The following is a 14250-nucleotide window of genomic DNA, read 5'->3' as shown; positions in this document are numbered from 1 at the left end:
TAGAAAATCTGACTTATGAGGAAAGGTTTAAAAAACTGGGTGTGTTTAGTCTTGAGAAGACAACGACTGATGGAGGGCCTCATAAGAGTTTTAAATACATTTAGGTCTGTTGTAAAGAAAATGTTGATCAATTGTTCTCCATATCTACTGAAGATAGGACAAGAAATAATCTGCCACAAAGAACATTTAGGTTACATGTTAAGAAAAAGAATTAACTTATATGGATAGTTAAGCACTGGAATAGATTCCCAAGGGAGGTTGTGGAATCCTTGTCACTGGAGGTTTTTAAGAACAGGTTAGATAAAAACACCTGTCAGGGTGGTTTAGGTATTCGTTGCCCTGTCTCAGAGAGGGGGGGTTGGACTAAATGACTTTTCAAGGTCCCTTCCAGCCCTACATTTTTATGATTCTATAAACATCAATCACCATGATTTTATGGTCTTATCAAACAAACTTGATATTTCTGATGCTATTACAAATTCAGTTGATAAAAGGTAATAATGTTGACATAATATACTTTGACTTAGTGCCACAGTATATTTTTATTAAATAATAAACACTATACAAAATGAATGTAGCACATATTAACTGGACTAAAAACTGGCTAATTGATAGATCTCAAAAAGTAAATATAAATGAGAAATCATATAATGTATTTCTAGTGGAGTCCCCAGGAAACTGTTCTTGGCCCAAAGTATTCAATATCTTTATCAATGATACAGAAGAAAATGATACCATTGCTGGTAAAATTTGCAAAATTGGTGGAGTGGCAAATAATGAGAAAGACATTAAGTATTCAGAGTGGTTTGGATCGTTTGGTAACCTGGGTTCATTTGAATGAGAGTTTTAATACTGCCAAATGCAACCAAGAACGTAGGTCACATTACACAAGCAGAATCATTGCTTTCCAAGACTTAGGGATCATGGTGGATAACCAACTGAACATGAGCTTGCAGAAGCTAAGAGACCTAATATAATATTTGGATATATAAGCAGGGGAATATGTAGTAGAAATAGGAAGGTGGTATTATCAAGCTATTCGGCATTAGTGGGACTATTACCAGAATACTGTTTTCAGTTCTAGTGTCCACACTTGAAAGAGACGTTGGCAAATTGGAAAGGATTCAGAAAAGAGCTACAAATGATATGAGGCTCAGAACATATGCTTTACAGCGAGCGACCAAGGAAGCTCAATTTATTTATTTTATCTAAGAAAAGGTTAAGAGGTGACTTGATCATGGTCTATAAGTACCCGAGCAAGAAAAGAGTTCTCTACTATCTGAAATCTTATCTAGATAAATGTCCAACTGCTGAAGCTGAAGTTGGACAAATTTAGACCAAGCTAAGCAAATGTAATTAGCTATTTGAACAATTTACCTAGTGATGTGGTAGACTCTCCATCACCGGAAGCCAGTAAATCAAGACTGGATGTCTTTCTAATACAAGTAGAAATTATGGTCTGGCAGAAATTAATGGGTGAAATTCCATGGCTTGTGTTATGTAGGAGATCAGACAAGATAATCATAATGGTTTCTTTTGACCTTAAAAGATTTATGCATCTATGAAAAGTCAGATCTTTTAATCTAGCTCCCAGAGACATTCAGTATGTACTATGCAGATAATGTTTTAACCACCTCAGTATTCTGCTGGGAGACTGAATCTAGGACTCAGGCTGGGATTTTCAAAGGATTTGGGTGTTTAACTCCTCCAGGCTCCTTTGAAAATCCCCACCTCAGAGAAAAGTGCCATCTAATAAATCACAAGCACCTACAGTTTTCCTTGAGAGTCTTCATCCACATATTAACAGGGTTTGTCTCACTAGAGCTTCTGAAAACTGATAAGCTAAATAACCTGAAGTGCTATGGCAGCAGTCATATACTGTATTGCAGAGGTAGGCAACCTATGGACATGGGTGCCAAAGGCGGCAGGCGAGCTGATTTTCAGTGGCACTCACACTGCCCAGGTCCTGGTCACCAGTCCAGGGAGCTCTGCATTTTAATTTAATTTTAAATGAAGCTTCTTAAACATTTTAAAAACCTTATTTACTTTACATACAACAATAGTATAGTTATATATTATAGACATAGAAAGAGACCTTTTAAAAATGTTAAAATGTATTACTGGCACGCGAAATCTCAAATTAGAGTGAATAAATGAAGACTCGGCACACCACTTCTGAAAGGTTGCCGACCCCTGCTGTATTGCCTAATTCTCCTCTTAATATTAAGAACAGGTAGGCAGCACATAACATGGCTGCTCAGAACTTTTAGTATTAAATTACTTTCCCACTTTTAAGGGCATGCAGTTGAGAACTGGTTACTTTTAGTTAGCTACAACTGAACTATTGTGTAACTACACAATTCTGCATGGTATTTTCTATACACATTGGGGGGGGGGCATACTCTACACTTGAATGCTCCAAATACTTGATTAAAACATTTTAGAAGGGTGGACACTTAGCAGTTCAAGACACAAAGGTTTTTGTCATACAGCAGCATTCCGGCTTTGCAACAAGGGCTTTGTATTTCGTATCAGCAATCTATGGTCTGGATCCATAGCATAGGGTTTCTTCACTTTCCGATCTTTTTCTTTCTGTTCTTCATCAGACTCATAGAAATCCTTCTCATTTTCCTCTTCCAAAACACCATCCTAAAAGAAAATATTTACATCAAAGACTTGAATCAACCAATTTTATAAAAAAGCATCTATAACAAAACAATTTCAAATGAAAATTATTTTACAACAGTTTTTTTTAAAATAACCTTTTCCCCTATTTTGCTCAGTCCACCTAGTTCAGAATGTAATAACATATAATCTCCACAATATACTCTAAAGTGAAGCATATTTAGAAATAAGTTTTCAATTACTGGATGAAATTGTATGGCTGATGTTATGTACTGTAGGTGAGTAGATTAGAAGATTATAATGGTCACTTCTGGACGTGAAATCTATGAATTGCAGTTGGCATTTCTGAAAATGAACTTTAGCTGTTTAAACTTCATGATATTTGAGGATGTGAGGCACTGATGCTACAAAAGGAAGGCGAAAGGTCGTCCCAGTAATTTACCTACACACAAATGCAGACAACTACAGTCAGATAGAGGAAGGATGGTCTTATGCCCCAGGCACTACACTGGAATTAGGAAGATATGATTATGTTCCTGTCTCTGCTACAGATTTTGAGAGATGTAGGTCAAGTTATTTAGTCTCTGTGCCTTAACTCCCTTACAGAAGAATACTGATCTGACCAGGAGAATTGTAAAAATGTATTAAAGGTTCTGAGATGCCAAGAGACCTAGCTATATTTTAAAAGGTTCAGATTCAAGAAAAATATCTGATTTAAAGACATTGTTTAATTATCAACTTACTCTTTGTATGATTTTTACCTGTACTGAAGAACGGAAAATAGTTTTACAAATCTTTCATTGAGTGCACATTCTGACAATGCCAAAACAGGCCTTTTAATAATTAATAATAATAATAATAAAGTCAAAATGGATACCATCAGTATTAGATTTTAAAACATTAGGCCAGATCCCAATCTAGGGTGCACATCCATGTCCTTCTATTGAAATCAATGAAATATCAGTTCAGGATCTGGCCCCTTCTTTACAATTAGGTTTCATTTTCCAAACACATTCCACAATCCAGATACAGAATAAGATATTTCAGTTAAGCAATTTACTGTCTAACTTTTAAAGATTACAAGGCTAAGCAAAATGAGTCACATGTTTTTTTAAAGGACCATTTCCTACGTATAACCAATAGAAAGCATAGTCACAGAAAAGGTACCCACACTCTTGAGACCTAGTTTTTAAATCGGCATTATGAATCCTATCTGGTTTATAGGAAACAGTTATTTTAATCACATTAAGCTGACACTTGGCGTACAAAGTAGCCATCCTTCATTTATTGTTGTAGTAAATGATTTTAATCTTAAGGCTTTTTTTTTTTTAAATAGTAAAGTAGATAAAACGGGGCTTTGGGTGCTGTTTTTAAATCACTGTTATAAAATATATACAGTTGAATTTTAAAAACTGAAGTTTTGCAGTAAATTTAGCTTTAGCTTTCACATCAATTGTTTTTATTTTTGCAAGAGAGATTTTTGCTGTTAAGTCTGAAAAAATAGGCAAGGCCACCTTTTAGAAGCCACTATTGTGTATGTGCAGTAACTTTCACTGCTACTGAAGCCCACCCCAAAAACATTTTGGTGGTACTGTTTCTTTTCAATGTGCTCAGTTAGGAAAGTTAAGGAATTGTACATCAAGAAAGAAAAAAATACTTTGCCGAAATAATAAAACTAAGTTCTGAGAGTAGTCAGTCCTGATCTTACTTTTACATATGAAATACTAAACTGAATGGGCATATTCTTATACTGTACTCCAAATTCCATATCAGCATGACATTGATTGCCATATGATAACGAAAGGTACTCAGTTTATATTCTGTGCATGCTTCAAAGTTTCAAAAAAACCCTGTTGGGGTTGGTGGACGTTTGTTTGTTTTGCGGTTTTTTGTTTGTTTAAGAAATGTACAGAGCTGGGGTCATATGGTGCATCAGTCATTGGGGATTTCTAGGCAGTGGAGGATATTGAGAGACCCCTGGCACATGGCTTTAGAAGACTGTCAGTTTCAGGATTAGGAAGGAATTTCCCTATTATTCTTATCATTTGTACTGCAGTGGGTCCTACAGACCACACCAATAAAGGATGAGGAGCCCATTAGCTCCAGTGAAAAGGAACGCAGCACGTAAAGCCCCCCGGCCACCCCTGTGCCTAGGAACCGGAGAGACATGCCATCCACTTCTGGGAGCCACTGCCACCAACCAGACTTTTAGCAGCCCAGTCAACTGTGCTGACCGGAGAAGCCAGGGTCTCTTTTTGACAAGGCATTCTGGTTGAAAACCGAACACCTGGCAACCCTACCCCCCAACCGGGGGCAGCAGGGCTTGGTGGGCTCAGACTTTAGTCCCCCCTCCTGGAGTTGTGTAATAATTTTTGTTGTCACAAGGGGGTCATGGCGCAGTGAAGTTTGAGAAATCCTGGACTAGAGAGTTAGGATCTAAACTTAGCTTCCAAAACACAAATATTCCAATTCAACCAGCTGACCAGTCGGCTAAATCTTTCCTGTAGTACTCTAGCAATGAGGGATACTGTTCCTTATTATGGGCTTGGTTTTTTAATTAACTATTGATAAAGTAGTTTCTCTGTACAAGGTGCTACTGAGGACCTAAGGGCATTAAATCAAGCACTCAGCACTTCATGAGATTGCCTCCAAATCATTGTTGTTCCATGCTTTGTGTTGCCATTAACACCAGAACAAAGAGGGTGTAAAAATGATCCCGAATTATGGTAGCATTTTTACACACACTTCGCTCTGGTATAAATCAGGGACTCTCAACCTTTTTCTTCTGAGACCCCACACAACATGCTATAAAAACTCCATGGCCCACCTATGCCACAATAACTGTTTTTCTGCATATAAAAGCTGGGGACGGCCTTAGGGAGCAGCAAGCAGGGCAACTGCCTGGGGCCCCAGGCCACAGAGGCCCCCGCAAAACTACTTTGTTCAGGCTTCGGCTTCAGACCCAGGTGTTGGGGCCCAGGGCCCCGGGCTTCAGCACCATGTGATGGGGCTTCGACTTTCTGCCCAGAACCCCAGCGAGTCTAACACTGGCCCTGCTTGGCAGACCCCCTCTGAAACCTGCTTGCAAACCCCTGCATGGGGCCCCAGACCCCTGGTTGAGAACCACTGGTATAAATGACAATTACAAGGTGTGGGATAAACACAAATCATACCATCATCTCTACTGTAAATTAACCAGGATACTCATGCTATTACTACTAGGATTTTACTCCCTTAAAAAACTATTACTTAAGACGTTATCTAGATATGTATATCAAATTCATTACAATCATGGAGTTCCATGAAAAGATAAATAAGAAACCTACACACACAAATGATATTAACTGAACCTTTTTTGTTTGGAAAGAAACTGCTTCACTATGACAAAAAAAAGTTGAGACATAAAAGTTGGAAAAAGCTTTTAAATCTTGTCTTCCACTTTTTCAAAATCCAATTTCATCCTTCTTTTTGTAGTGTATATAATATTTATATACCTACACTAAGTGAAAATATTTATTGATATTTAAGCAATTTACAATAAAACATTTAAATAGTGTCTTGACATGTTTAAGTACCCATCTTATTACAAAATTAACAATACTGAGCAGTATATTGTTATATTACAGTTTTTCCTTTTTTTCAAGTTATCTAAATAAAACCATATATTAAAATATGTATATTTAAACATTCATATTAATTTTTAAAAACCTTTTTGGGGAACTGAACATTTTCTTTGGGAGAGGAGGAAGAGAGGACTCAAGTGAGGTGATAGAAAGTATGTGAAATTAGACATGGGAGAATATAATTCAGTATTGTCTTATGTATACCCTTCTTAATTATCCATTGTTCCCATAAATGGGATGATTTAGTTGGGAATTGGTCCTGCTTTGAGCAGGGGATTGGACTAGATGACCTCTTGAGGTCCCTTCCAACCCAGATATTCTATGATTCTATGATAAATACAAAATTCTAGTGCCCTTATCAAAACAAATCATTTCAGTATTTCTGTTTGTTTTCCTGTACCAGGTATACTATTACTTTTATCCATTTTTTGGTTTGTCTGTCTTGCACTGTTCCTACAATATATGTAAAGTCTTCCTTCATTAGATATTCTATCAGTAGTTTTTTCCAGTGATCTGCAGTAGGAGTCTTTGCCTGAGTCCACAGATTGAGGACTGTTTTTGGTTCATTTGTTTGGTTTTTGTTATAAAGTGCAAGAAGAGTAGTTTTCTTATTCCTGGCTTAAGTCTTTTTAATTGGCCAACTCCCAATACACATCTTTCAATCCTGTTTAAGTTCTGTCTCTAGTAGTTTATTATTATTTCTTTCTTCATCTAACATTCCCATGTTTATAAAAGAGGGCCTGGTTGTTTTGTGTTTCATACGGACATCTCAGCAATATTATATATTTTATTACACAAAGAGGAGAAACATACATTTTGTAGTACAGAAGGTGAAAGTTCAGTATTATCTGACTAGTACTGGAGCCAATATTTATAATCTGAATTACCTCAGTCCACTCTTCTGCTATTTCACATTTATAGTTTGCATCTCATAACTTAATAACTTTATGTGGCTTGTCTTTTAAAAACAATCCTGAAGTTATACATTTTAGACTTAATCTTAATTTCTGAATCAAGCCCTTGTATGACTTTTTGTATACTACTGTACTTGAATAAACTACACACACATATTTCCTTCCTTAGAATACACAACTAATAAGGAAATCACTTGTCTCTGAGGTGCTCTCACAAGACTGCAATTGAATCACACCTCTGTCTCAAAGCCAGTCCTGAATGAGTCCTTGAGGTAGCTGTAGGCCAAGCAACTCTTTTTAATTGAGTCATTAATGCACTTAATAGTGTCTTAATACAAAGATTAATCAACAACTTGGACTTTACTGTATTCATATAAGCAAATATTTTAACTACCCAGAATATGAAGCTGTTGTACTAACCTGTTCAACACAGCAATTAGTGATTACATAAAACTCTGAGAATAAATGTTCACTTAAAATTGACACTATTTCACTCCCATATTTCTCCTTGCAGTGTCCATTAGCATACTTCTTCAGAGTTCAATTGTATTATTCTAATAAAGGACATTCTAGTTTTGCTTACTTTGCTATACCAGTGTTCAGGGTCACAGGTAGTAATTTTAGTAAGCAATATGCAAAACAACTTTTTTCCCCCTATTAGTGTCCTACCTTCATGTTTATGTGAACCTTAAAACAATGTGGATAACTTATCTTGCTGTTAAGCAATATTATTACTAATAAATGTTAACTTAATAGAATGCATATACAAATATGCAACATCATTTAATGCTTTATACCAATTTGCTATTCCTTAAAATGAAATGATGCCAATCATTTAATTCCCGAGTAAATTATTTAACAGAAAAAAAGCTTACCAAGTAGCACAGATACCAAGAATCAAAACAGGGGAAGAGAAAACACTTTACCACAATAGTTTTGATTTTTCCCTCATCTCTGATTCCTCCAGTGGCAAACTAGCTAAGGGTATGTCTACACTACGGGATTACTCTGATTTTACAGAATTCGATTTTTGGCAACAGATTGTATAAAGTCGAGTGCATGCGGCCACACTAAGCACATTAATTCGGCGATGTGCGTGCATAGTACCAAGGCTAGCGTCGACTTCCGGAGTGTTGCACTGTGGATAGCTATCCCATAGTTCCCGCAGTCTCCCCTGCCCATTGGAATTCTGGGTTGAGATCCTAATGCCTGATGGGGCAAAAAACATTGTCGTGGGTGGTTCTGGGTACATGTCATCAGGCCCCCCTCTTCCTCCATCCCTCCGTGAAAGCAATGGCAGACAACCGTTTCATGCCTTTTTTCCTGGGTTACCTGTGCAGACGACATACCACAGCAAGCATGGAGCCCGCACAGCTGACCGTCACCGTAAGTCTCCTGGGACTGGCAAACGTGGGACTGCATTGCTACACAGCAGCAGCTCATTGCCTTTTGGCAGCAGATGGTGCATTAGGACTGAAAGCCATCGTCATCATACAGAGATGGGAGTGACTCAGCCAGGTCGCTTCCCTTCTTTTTAAAATTAAAACCTTAAGGTGCCAAATCAAGAGCACTGAAAGCTGAACTCTCATTTCTCCACAAAAAGTGCAACTGCAGTGCCAACTTCCAGTGCATCTCAACCCTCTCCTGAAAGGACTACTACTTCCAGTGCATTGCAACTCAGTCCTGAATGGACTACATCTACCAGTAAGAAGGTAATTCAGTCTTTATTGATTCAATCTTTGATATGTCTGCTGTGACTGCCAGCAGGGGTGCCAACTAGTATAGGAGTTCTATTGAAGTCAACAGGAACACACACTCCTGAAAATGGTACTTAACTAGTTAATCATTGCTGTGAAGAGATAGGAGGTGCTCTCATGCATTTTAATTTTTTGGAAGTATTTTTCTGCATAAAAATGCCTATTAAAAAATTTGGAGAAAAGTCCAAACAATTTTATAAGGCTGCTTGCCTCTTGTAAAAGTTCTTAAATGTCATGTTTCTAGAAAAAATTATGGTGCATCACAGTTTCTACATTCTTCCACGACCAGGAATATTAACTTGATCTTTGTTCTTCAGTGGTGATTTGTTTATTTCCTATCTAGAAAAATCCTCTTGTGAGATCAGAACTGGTTGTTATATGAATAATTATGTCCCAGATAGAGGATAACTTCCACATGGGAAATAAGCTTAATGAACTGAAGAACTCAGAATCTGAGCACTTGTTCTCATATGGGTGTCTTAGTAAAATAGATTAGAAAAAGTGATATGTAAGTACCATATACTGTACCATAGAACTGAATAGAAGCAATGACATACAAATAGCAAATTATGCGTGTGAAAGATATAAATTAAAATGTAATAGGTGCCCACAGGTTTTAAAAAATTGCCATTTCAAGTCTCAGATAATTTTATCAGATAATTACCAACTTTACCAGGAGGGCAGTTACTAGGGGATCTGTGAAAATTCAATCACTACAGGCAACAGATCAGAATAACTAATATAAACTACCCTCAAATGTTATTTTGAGGCACAGAGTATACCCTCTACAAGTTTCTAAAACTATTTTTTTTTAAAAAGGGCAAATTGCTCACAACTTAGAACAGATCTTTAAACAGAATTACATTTGTAATTCTTGTAAAAGCAGCAAAGAATCCTGTGGCACCTTATAGACTAACAGACGTTTTGCAGCATGAGCTTTCGTGGGTGAATACCCACTTCTTCGGATGCCTTGAAGAATGAGCTTTCACCCACGAAAGCTCATGCTGCAAAACGTCTGTTAGTCTATAAGGTGCCACAGGATTCTTTGCTGCTTTTACAGATCCAGACTAACACGGCTACCCCTCTGATATTTGTAATTCTTGTTACCTGAACAGTACTTATTTTCTAAAAATACAATCCCTCCTGTATTCCCTTCTGTAAATAACATGCAATCATACAAACAAAACAGCTGTTCACTGGTGACATTCTCCTAACCAATAAAAACTATTTACTCTATTGTTTGTATGGGTAAAATGTAACTAGGTTTAGGATTAACAATATAAAATTTGTAAATTGTCTCATCGTTCCTGGATATTATTTAATCAACTATTAGTTCAGAAAAAGGTAACCACAGTCCGAACTTTTAACATGAAAACTATTTTTATCTGCCAAATCCTTCCAAAATAATCTTTTAGTTCTTCTACTCCCATTTCCTGCAATCTGTTGTAAATATTCGGGACTACTGTAATCTCAAAACAGTGTAGGAGTACTGATTTACAAGTTACAATTATTATGTTTTATAAGACCTCTGACGGTCTTACGAAATGTCACACATGCACTCAAAGCAGAGCATCTAGTTAGTGTCAGTAAATTTATTTTTAGAGCTCACTAACACTGTTTCTCAGATTGTTTTATTCCACTGAGCTTATTATGTCTTCTATACAAAATTTTAAAAAAATGTTTAGAATATTAAGTGTGCATATTCAAGCACTGAAAAACTAGAAAATGCCAGAATTAAGCTTGCCTGTGCAATCTTGATTCAGCCCGTGTGCATATGTATTATGATAGTCTTTAATTATATGGTAACATTTTTTCCACAAAACCCCTAATTCAGTGTACAGAATGGATGGTGTTCAATTAATGAGCAGCTATTCAATATTTTGTTTTATCCCCATTGTTCAATATGTGACCTCATGCCTTAGTTACTGCACACTATTTAAATCTTGCTCTGAAGACGGAATTGTTAGTTTCCTCCTGGGTTTCTCTATGGCACTCATGACAATAGTACCTGAGTGCTTCACAAATACCAATTTATTTTCAGAACACCTCTGAGAGATGAGGGTATACTTTGATTTTTCAGATGGGGAACTGAGGCAATGTCAAAAGTATCTGCTAATTTCATGTGTCCAATTTGAGAAAACTACGACCTGATTTTTCAGAATACTTAGCACTATATAGACCTTTTTATATATTCAAAGAGTAGCCCCAATTGACTTTAGTTGCAGCTGTGGGTGCCCAGCACTTCTGAAATCAAGGTCTCAATACATGAAGTCTAAAAATAAGGAACACTATAATTTAGTGACCACCTGTGAAAGTATACTAGGCAAGACATTTAAACTACCATGTAAATAGCAGAGGCAAGGATAGAATCCAGTTCTCCGGGACAGCATTCAAATGCCTTCGCCATGAGACCATCCTTTCTCTTCCTGCAATTCCCTGCCTCATTCACCACACACCTTTCAATTTCTGCAACAAATTAGGCAAGGGTCCTACACATGGCAGTCACCTTTATTACACAGTGCTGATTCTTCTCCAGAGCAGATATATCCTGTGCACTGAATGAGGCAGGGTCCTATGAAAGTAACAATATGTGATCATGTAATCAAAGACTGCATTAAAATAACAAAAGGAGCCCAATTAAGGTTGCACGGGCAATCTTAATTTTGGCATTTCCTAACATCTGAGTATTTGACTTTGCAAACAATGTTATTTTAATGTAGTTTTGTGTATGTAATTTCCTAGGTTTTAGAAAAGCAAACTGAAAAAAATAAGAATTCCATCATGTGGCATCATATCAACACCCACGTTTCACCAGCTGGAACTTGGAACTTTTAGATTCACCACATAGGCCTCTGCCACTTAAACTAAGGGTGTAAATGAGAGTGGTAATATGTTAGAGAGACAAGGTGGGTGAGGTAATATCTTTTGTTGGACCAACTTATGCTAGTGAGAGAGACAAGCTTTTGAGCCACACAGAGCTCTTCTTCAGGTCAAAAGCTTGGCTCTCACACCAACAGAAGATGGTCTAATAAAATATAATATTTCACCCACCTTCTCTCTCTAATGTCCTGGATCCATCATGGCTACAACTACATTGCATACACCAACAGTAGTAATAAGTTGTCATTCTCTAAGTAGACCAGCATTAAAGTGTATAAGATATTTTGCTGAAGAGTTTCACAAACATCTGCTGACAGTAGAGGAACAGTGAGTCTCGGGAACCTTAGGTTCCATTCCATGCTCTGGAAGGAAGCATGTTCTAGAGCCATAGACTTCAATCCATTTTCCCCAAATGTGACCCCTTTTGCCGCATCTTCCTCCAGCCTTGTCCCAATCTTATTCTCTTCATATAGCCAGTCCCAGTCTACATTCCTGAGGGCTCTCATTCTAGTAGTCCCAGTCTTCTTGCCCAGCCAGCCAGTCCTAGTCCCCCACTCCAAACTCCCTATTCCAGTCCCACAGACACAATCCCCCATCACAGTCTTACCCACCATAGCTTCCAGTTCCCCTCCACTCTGGCTCCCAGTCTCACTCTCCTTGGCAAGTCGGTCCCAGTTCTCCCCTCCCATTGGATCTGTCTCTTTCCCTGAAGCATCCAGTTACCACCATACCCAATTCCCCAGCCGCACTGTATCCTCTCAGTCCCAGTCTCCTTATTCAATGTCAGTGTTCCTACACACCAAGCTCCCAGGCCCACTCTTTGCTCAGCCAGCCCCAGTTCCATCCCTGCACCCTAGCTCCTCTTGAGATGTGTGTCCCTCCACCAATCTCTTTCTCCAAAACTCACTGGTTCCCAGTCCTAGTCTCCATGCCCAACTACTCTCTATCTCCTCCCACCAGCAACCAGCCTCTAGTCCCAGTCTTCCATTATCCCACACCCAGTCCAGCACTTGTTTCCTCTGCATTCGATTCAGATAATTTCCTTCTCCACACTATTTGGACATTATCAGGGAGGGCACTGAGAGCGCAGAAGAGACAGTCCCCCACCCCCCTTTCAGTTCTGATGCCCAGACACTGTGTGGCATGAATGGAATAGCTGGGAAATGCTATTGCAGAAAAATTCCTGCTCACCCCATGCAAACTATAACATACCCAGTACAAATAGAATCATTGGGGATTTTAGTCGCAAAGACCTAGCAAATGTCAACTGAGCATGTGCAAACAAAATTTTTTTTTAAGTCTTTAACTTGGTCAAATTTGGTCAGATGTTACAGGAACATCAAAAGGCACATCCCTGACACAAAGGGTGCCTCCTGCCAAATTTCAAGTCCCTGCTCCAAAGCATATTGGGGAGGGGGGACTTTAAGTTTAAGTTTCTCAAAGAAAAGATTACCCAAATTTCTTTTAAAATGGGAAAAACATTTTCCCCTCGCCTTGATCTCAGAAACAGCTGTGTCACAGTTTCAGGGCAACTGCATCTGCATTCCCCTTCCTGGGCCCACCAAGAGCACTCACTTTTAGACTTCTGGTTCCCAGCTGTCACCTCTCTTGGGCAAATACCAGAATCTCATGCCCTCCTGATTGGGGTTTTTCTATGCTGCACAGTTCCCTTCTGACACTAATATTTCCAGTACACCAGACTGCCTAAACAGGCCACCATCTGTACTTTCTCTCCAAAGTCTATGAACAGTGTAATTGCTAGCAGTTGTCACAGATCTCTTTCTAAGCAAGCACATTTATTCTTAAGGTGAAAGCATTACAAAGACAATATATTAAAACAATAAGAGACTTACACACATGCTAAAAAGCTTACCAGAGGTCACCCCCAAATCAAACCTCAAATTCTGGCAGGTGTTATTCCTTCAAAACACACAACTGGGGTTCCCCCCCATGTTATAAGTTCATAACTGTCTCAAATCCAGAACCAGAACAACCAGGTAGACATTTTATCCATTTCTTTACATGGCTCAGACCTTCGATCTCCACTCTCCAGGAACAGATAATCAGCAAAGACCCTCACATCAGGGTGTAGCTTCAAAGAGCAAGAGTTTTGCACAACCAGTGGTGGGAAATTTGCATTAACCTCCCGCTAGATATTCCCCAGGAAATTCCCTAACATTTATTGTCCAAAAGTCCATTCTTATCTAGCACTTTTTCAATAAAGTCCTTTGAACTGCCAGGCCTCACATCACATGTCCCCCCAGAGAGGTTACATACACAATTGCAACCCATGGTAATACATAAGCTTAATGCAATAAAGTATTTCAAGGATATTGCAGGAAATTGCCACATGTGTCACAGGCTAAACCATTTTGTCTGAAGTTTTCAAAAACAAACACAGTCTGAAGCAGACACCTAGCATGAAAACTTTTAGTTGAAATGGGTAAAGTT

At 38.2% G+C, this 14250-nt stretch overlaps 1 protein-coding gene across 2 annotated transcripts in view; it reads right to left on the bottom strand.

The window, feature by feature from the left end:
• AP3B1 (adaptor related protein complex 3 subunit beta 1) overlaps positions 1–14250 on the bottom strand; it is a 261412-nt gene that overhangs the window by 149573 nt on the left and 97589 nt on the right. For both annotated transcript variants that reach the window (XR_005600381.1, XM_039544543.1), the window contains exon 8: positions 2491–2649. Coding sequence is in view for 1 of the 2 variants with exons in the window: in XM_039544543.1 (XP_039400477.1) it covers positions 2491–2649 (159 nt within the window). In the remaining variant the exon portion in view is untranslated. The remainder of the gene's footprint in view (positions 1–2490; positions 2650–14250) is intronic.

The sequence above is a fragment of the Mauremys reevesii genome, linkage group 6, assembly GCF_016161935.1.
Source record: "Mauremys reevesii isolate NIE-2019 linkage group 6, ASM1616193v1, whole genome shotgun sequence".
NCBI lineage: Eukaryota > Metazoa > Chordata > Testudines > Geoemydidae > Mauremys > Mauremys reevesii.
This window is presented reverse-complemented; position numbering and strand designations above follow the sequence as displayed.